The sequence below is a fragment of the Coptis chinensis genome, chromosome 8 (assembly GCF_015680905.1).
Source record: "Coptis chinensis isolate HL-2020 chromosome 8, ASM1568090v1, whole genome shotgun sequence".
Taxonomy (NCBI): Eukaryota; Viridiplantae; Streptophyta; class Magnoliopsida; order Ranunculales; family Ranunculaceae; genus Coptis; species Coptis chinensis.
In genome coordinates, this window is record NC_141463.1 from 95980244 (window position 1) to 95988275 (window position 8032).

Below are 8032 nucleotides of genomic sequence, written 5' to 3' on the forward strand. Positions count from 1 at the left end.
AATGGGAATTAGATCATTACTGCATTCTCCAGGTAATTTGTGTCAGTGTATCAAAGGAAGGGATATGTTTAGCTCATCACTATTATTTCACTGTTTTACAGTCATTATAACGTACATAAATTAAGCCGGTATTATCAAAGTGTGGATTATGTATTACCAAAATATAAACAATTAAACTATGAGACATACTTTGGATTATAGTGCCTCAGGTGAATAAAAGTAAGTACTAATTACCACATTGAGAATTGGAAACTGATAGCGGCACACGGATGATAAACATATAGCTGAATCGCAGTCATAACCTACACACACACACACACACACACACACATATAGATACAGAAAATTAGTTTAAAGGAGTCGGTTAAGAATTGTTTGGACCGTACTCCAAAGCTATAGATATAATATTTTTAGTTTCTACACCAAAACCATAATTTGACACATGTTATCCCATTTTCTACAGCAATTGACAAAAATACCCAATTTTAATTATTTGCACCTATTGAACAACTATATTTCCTCTCTCATAATCTCTAAAATTTTATAAATTTTAAAATGCATTTGAAAGTAAACATTTAGTATTGCACTTTAACTCAACATTTTAAAATTCATTAAAGTTTTTTTATCTCAATGTTTTACAATGCATTTTGAATTATTATAATTCACTTATAACCAACCACCTACTTTGCATTTTAAAATGCATATGGTGTATCACAGATTAAACTTGTCGACACTATACCCTAAGCTCAAACCCTAAACCTCTACACACTAAGCCCTAAATCCCTGTAAACTAGATCCTAAGAATAAACTTTAAACCTCAACAGACTAGACCCTAAGCCTGAACCCTACAAACCTCTAGACACTAAACCCTAAGTGCATAAACCTTAAACCTGAAGATATCGAATCCTAAACCCCTATAAACTAGACCCTAAGCTTAAACTCTAAATCTCTAGACACTAAACCCTAAGCCAACTCATTGCATTTCATAGTAGTTGGTCAAAACTACTAAATAATAAAATGCATTTTGTGTATGCACTTTAAAATGCATATCATTATGCATATATATTTTAAAATGTATTAGTATTTTAAAATAAGTTTACTATATACATTGGTGATTTATATTTATGCATATGCATTTAAAAATGCAAAACATGTGGTTATAATTGAATTATATTGTTTTTAGTGAAAATATTTAATTTGGTAGTTATATGATGGTAAAAAAGATAATAAAATGGTTACAAATCTCAATAACTAAATTGTCCACTTCCTAAAAACGTGGGTAGTTATAGATAACACATTTGAATCTTGTTTTTTCTCTTGTACAAGTAGTTTTCGTTATATAAAAAAGGTAAGTAGTAGTAAATCTATAAAATAATATTCCTCAATCTTTTAAGTGTAAACTTTTCTAAAAGAGGCTCCCTAATAACCCAATTTCTTGTATATGGATAACAACATTGCTTAAATCATTCTATAGGGAGTGCCACCATGAAAATCAAAATCATTCTAAGCGCACTAGCACTTACTACTACTACATAGGTTGTCCATACTCAAAATGCCAACATCATTTGAAGCTTTTCAAATATGGTACAATAAGTTGCTTGATAACCTATTATAATTCCAGAGAAAAAGATCGGCATAAACTCGAATACCAACTGTACCCACAATAGAAATAAATCAAACAAACTTCGTAATGTTGATATATTTGTAGAAAGATCAAAATTAACAAAAAAGTATCACAAATTCTTAACTTTCTAAGCTTGGTTGGTATAAATAAATCTCACGTTCTGGTAAGATTTCAACATCCTTTAAATTTTCTCATGGAAACACAAACTATAAGTACAAAACTCCATGCTCATTGAATTTGACAATCAATATCTAAACAGATTCGCCTAAGACACCAGGTACGTAAGCATGCATATTTCACTATTGTAATTACATAAAATTGTATTTTGTAAATGATCGAAAATAGAACTTCTACTCAATGGACAACTAAAGCCTTGCATTTATTGGTGCAAATATAGCTCTCTCAACAAACATAGGAAAGAGAAGTGATATGGTATTTTCAAACATATCAAATAATATAACCTATTAGTACATGGTAACTAATGTATAGGCTCCAAATATACCAGGCTCTACATGCCTCTGAAAAAGAATGCAAAAAACTGACAGTGTAGTCATAATATGTCAAAGAAAAATCAAATAACTAATCGGCATAATCAAAATGTTATTAAACCAATCCAAATCCTTCCCACAACTAAGAGAATTTGCTCTACATACTACTGTATATAATAGAGCAAAGCCGACAAATGAAGTGTGAAACACTCTCGTCAAATGTACTACAATTTTTAGTAGTCAAAATACGATCAATCAAGCCTCAAAGTCTCAAACATTCTCATCAAATTTAGTTAACGCTGTTTTAATAGTTCAAAAACAATCAATTAAGTGTGATTGTGTGAAAAACTAGTTACAAACTATTGTAAGATTTTTTCCACGAAAGTGTTTGTCCTTGATATGCACTTAATTGGAAACATTCATCTAGTGTATGTCCTGACTAGTCTTATTGATTATTAATATAAAGCAAAGATGTGAGAACCGACCATAGACCGTACTAATTGCAATGAATCACAAAATGAAACAAATATTGCTAATGCATTATTATTTTGTATGAATGAAATGAAATTTAAAAATTTGTGGGGTATGTATAACCAAAAAACAACATACTAAACACAAAAAAAAATCTGCCTTTTGAATTTCACATCATCACATTGAGCATATTTAAGCATAATTAATTAATAAATAAATAAAATAATAATAATAGAGATAATTAGTATACAACAAATACTAGACTTGGTATTCTCTTAATTAAATCAACAAATGGGTGTCCTAAAAATTGTACAAACTAATCAAATATTCGATAAATAAATGAAATTTAACAAATGAACAACATAACATAACACGAGAGAGAGAGAGCTATTCTCATAAATCCATGCACGTACTACTTCAAATATAATGTTTGAAGAAACTGAAACTCTTTATGTGCACAAATAGTTTAGAATGCAAACTAAATCAGATAAAGCATTAACATCTATACTACTATGAGAGTCACATAACATAAAAACAAATATGTAATATCGGACTTCTTAATCTAATTTGAAGTGCAAGCGAGTTGATGTAGAAAAGTACTAATTAACTTGCAAAAGGAGATAGAGATACCATATAAATTACAAAAATTCTCAAACTCAGTAGTAATAGACTTTGCACAATCTTAGCAGCAACCTACTTAAGATCATATAATAAATGACATAACACACTCCACACTCCGCGATAATTGTAATGTAAATAGAAAGGTGGTGATTAACGCAATGCACACACATACTGAGTAGTGCCAAACGCAAACTAATTTAACTTGACATATTACTCTCCAAAAGTTAATGATATGCCAAAGGAATATTGAAGGAGCTTATTTGATTGTCAAAAGTGTTGTTAAATCTTTTGCACCCATTCTAGATGAACTATTGACTCTTATGAGAAAACTATAAATTAGGCATTTTATTTCCAGAAGTGTAGAGTGAAAGATGCAGAGTACTTACCAAGTTTTAACTCCTGCCACATGTAGCAGTTCTACGAACAAGATTTGGTAGGATGTTGTGTAGATTTAATTTATTTAGGACCTATTTTTTCCATTCTTTTGAGTTAAACTCACTAAGTCCATCCTTTGAATTTCCTCTCGGATATACATAAAAATCTTGCGAACCATGTTGCAATTTTTTTAAAGGTTCTAGAGAGAGAGAGGGAGTACTAATCTTCGTAAATACAGAAAAAGAGATACAAAAGAAAAACAATTGACATGGACTTCAAATTTACCTTGTGGATCTGAAGCTTTATTTGTTAAAACTTCCAACTTATACTAAGAAGCAGTGAACTTCTCCCTCATTAGATTTCAGTGAAGACGAACCGAATATAACTTTTTTGAGAGAGAGAGATCGAGAGTGTGACTAAAAATCGACATAATTTTTTTGTTAGATGCAAAATAACGATTTTACCCCTGTGATGTTACTGTTCATCAACCACCAAATTTTTCTAATATAGTAAGACATGCTTATGTTCTAGCAAAACAAATTGCTTAAAGTTAAAGAAACACCGGTACCACCTTAGAGATCCCAAGGTCAAGAGTCCAGGCCAGAATTGCCAACTGGTCGCACATAGATTTTTATCGAGTCAATTAAACTGTGTCAGACAAAATTAATTTTCCATTTATAAAACGTAACGACAAATGGTTTGTAGAAAATTGGCCCTCCACTTGCATCGTCACACAACGGCCTTGTACTGCTGCTGACTTCTTTGCAACCCACTGTTTTCGTGAATCATCATATGCGTCATGTAATTTCTGACAATATCAGAATTGCACCAGAGCAGATCCGCCATTTGGTTTTTTTTTACCATGAAGACGACAATCAGGTTTATTAGCCCTTGGCACCTAGCTAAACAATGAGACTTAAATCACTTTTTAACTTCCAACCTCTCATATTGTAAAAACTCCGCTTCGAATTTCCACTGGCCACAGACATTACACAAGTATATACATTCGAGAATTGAGACAGCGTACATTTTAGCCATGTATTGTAAAATTGCATGTAAAATTTATGCTGTCGGGATTTGTAAATTTGCAAAATTACAGGCACCATAAGAAAAGCACTCGACGTGACTTTGCAACCGACATCTTATGGGCTACACTGCCTACACACTTTATAGTTTATAGTTTATACCATATGCAGCAATTTCGTCTTTAATTTTTCAATTATCTCTACATGTTTGATTGTTGTACATGAACAATATCCAAATTTTGAAAAATTATTTGACATTATTGAACATTATTGAAGTTTATCCACCAGCTATCTGAATCTCATCTGAATATGAGAAATAAAAATAATACATAACTCATAGTGGCCCATTAGCCATCACCTTCACAGTTTATTGTATAATTATTTTACACGTCAGTCAACCCTTATCCTTTTTTTTAACAGACAAATACCACGTGTAAGCCATTTGTTTGCAGTAACTCGAACCTGATCTTAAGTTCTTAACGACATTTCTTTGTATAAATACCCAACTTCTCACAATCCCCTAACCTCACTTTTCTAGAACAAGTTATCTAGAAGCAAGGTACGGAAAAAGAGGGTATGGAAATAATCCCGTGTTTACCAGAAGATATCGGTTTTGAGTGCTTGACTCGGCTATCCTACACAACTCACCGAGTTGCATCCCGAGTTTGTCATCAATGGAGAGTGCTTCTTCAGAGCAAAGAGTTTTATTACCAAAGAAAGAAAGAAGGCAAGACTCACAAGGTGGCTTGTTTAGTTTACTCACTTCCGAGTCAAACTGGCTCGGATGGAAGGAAGCAAACGGGTTCTCCCAGTCCAAGTTATGGAATCGTTGTGTTTGACCCGGTTAATGATAACTGGGTGAAACTAAACCCGATTCCTAAATACCCAAATGGGTTACCTTTGTTCTGCCAGGTATCAAGTGTGGAAGGAAAGCTTGTTGTAATGGGTGGATGGGATCCAGTGAGTTGGGACCCCGTGAGTCATGTATTTGTATATGATTTCATGACTCAGAGATGGACACAAGGTAATGATATGCCGTCGAAGCGTTCTTTCTTTGCTGCTTCTGCTTTTGATGGAAGAGTTTACATTGCTGGTGGACATGATGAGTCGAAAAATGCATTGAAATCAGCTTGGGTGTATAGTGTAAGGGAAGATGAGTGGAATGAGTTGACTGAGTTGAGTGAAGAACGTGATGAGTGCCAAGGGCTAATAGTGGGGAATGAGTTCTGGGTAGTGAGTGGTTATGGTACAGAACGTCAAGGGATATTTGAAGAAAGCGTTGAGTCGTTTGAACTCGAAACGCGACAATGGAAACGAGTTGAAGGAAAATGGAGTGGGAATCGGTGTCCAAGGGGTTGTGTGGGTGTGAGTAAAGATGGAAATTTGATGAGTTGGGCCGATTTAGACTCCAGGGTTCGAGTCGGGGCGTGTGCAGTTGACTTGGGTGACTTGACTTTTGTGACTGGCTCGGCTTATCAAGGTGCAACTCAAGGGTTCTTTTTAGTAGACGTGAAGAAAGGCGAAAAGAAATTGGAGCAGGTCAATGTGCCTAATGAGTTTTCGGGTTTTGTTCAATCTGGTTGCTGTGTTGAAATTTGAGTTTTATGTTTTGATGATTAATGACTATAGTATGAAATTGTACAAATGTTGCAAGTTTCATTTGAATGAAAAATTTTGTATTTTCAATTCTGTCTCGTTTATCTTTTTGGTGACTCTGTTATATAGTATTTCATTTAAATTCAGGAACCATAATTCATTTAGCACAGACGCAACATTTCTGTTTGTGTGATAGTCATCAGAGTACTATCCAGGAATACTGCAATTTTATGGTTTTAACGGTTGCAATAAATGTTTACGGGCGACTGTTGTGTATGCAAATATCTCCAATCTATCGAAGTGCCTCAAGTAATATTAAATTTGTTAAGAACTGATACCCGATCCGATCCGAATCAATAAAAATGGGTCTGGTGGTATAAGTAGTTAGCGATTTGGACTGGTTCTGGGTCTTGAAAATCAGAACTGGTCTCTTATTGGATTGGTTATGGATTAAATATGTATTGAATTCTTATGATCCGATCCGGTTGAAATTTTGACCGTATTCTTTTTGTGACATTCAGCGTCATAAAATATAATAAACAATAGTTGATAGAGTTTATAGTTAATTAAGCAATAATTTTTTTTTATTTAATCAGTGAGTTATGCCTTTTGGATTTTTGTATTTTGTTTATATTTAGCAAAAAAATCTATACTTATAAACCAGAAACTAGGATTCAATTACTAAAGACCCGGTCCACCTGATCCAAATTGAAGTTATTGGTTTGGAACGGATCAGATCCGAAATCTAAAAAAGGTTTTTGGTTCGGTTTTGATTCTCTAACTCAAATATCCATTCAGATTTGGTCCGGTTCTGGATTTGCATTGCTAAAAAGTGAAATGATTATGAATTGCCATATATCCGAACCGATCCAACTCATTGCCAGCCCTCTGTATACCAATTACTACAACAGTGCAAACATGTTTATTTATTAAACCAAAACAAAAATATCAATCCAAGCCTAGTGATGATCATTATGTCCTCAAGACAGATTTCTCCTTTTAAAGTGTTTCAAGGTTGGATGAAAAATTGTTTCCCAAGATACAACGGATTTTTCTTCTATGGAAAGCCAGCCCTTCAATTCCACAAAATTAGCAAACTCAACATTATGTTTGTATAAAAACAATTTAGAATAAGAGAGACAGAAAATGGATGTTGTTTCATGCAAAAACGTCCAATGTTTATAGGAGAATTTGTGCCTTTTCGAAATAGCAATGCAATGTTTCGAACAGTTACACCTTTTCGAAAGGTCGTACACTTGTATTTTTCCCGCATAATACAATGTTTCAAACCGTTGTCGCAAAAGGTCGCACCTTTTCGGTGTTTCAAACCGGTGCACCATTTCGAAAATGTATTATCTCTTTATTGTTTCAAAATAAACTATTAAGCTTTGTGGGTTCAAATGGATTGGGGTTTGTTGAGAAATTAGTTGTCCAAAAAGGATGTTTCCCAATAAGCCGAGCCGGTCAGACGACAGTGGCACCTGCGTGTTTATTTGTGGGCTTAGTTCAACCTAGTTAACTTCCCCCATTTGAATACCCAAATGGCACACCGCCACACCTTTTGTCACATGTTTTTGACTGGTAAACATTAGCTAATGTGAGATTTTGTGTTTTTTACACTCATTTATAAATTATTTCATTTCAAATAAAGTAATTTGAGAGACAAATTATTCATTTATTTTTCAATAGATTTGTGCAAATCCAAATTTAATGTGATCACTACACTATAACTATAGATTTTCAATTCCACATCCATTTTCTAACAAAATTATGGTTTGCAACATTCTCATATCGTTTTCTTGACTTTATCGCCAATCGTAATTTGAATTATG

The 8032-nt window shown here is 33.5% G+C and overlaps 1 protein-coding gene and 1 long non-coding RNA gene across 2 annotated transcripts; one reads left to right on the forward strand and one right to left on the reverse strand.

Moving 5' to 3' along the window:
- Positions 1-50: 50 nt before the first annotated feature.
- Positions 51-4074, reverse strand: LOC147484747 (uncharacterized). Its single transcript, XR_015206829.1, has 2 exons — positions 3865-4074; positions 51-302 (listed from the first exon to the last, which is right to left on the reverse strand). It is a non-coding gene; the product is annotated as an uncharacterized LOC147484747 (long non-coding RNA).
- Positions 4075-5124: 1050 nt separating this feature from the next.
- LOC147484748 (F-box/kelch-repeat protein At1g80440-like) lies at positions 5125-6290 on the forward strand. The gene has a single exon (XM_086579887.1). It carries the CDS (start codon positions 5181-5183, stop codon positions 6201-6203), a length of 1023 nt encoding a protein of 340 aa, XP_086436013.1. The 5' UTR covers positions 5125-5180; the 3' UTR covers positions 6204-6290.
- The last annotated feature ends 1742 nt before the right edge of the window (positions 6291-8032 follow it).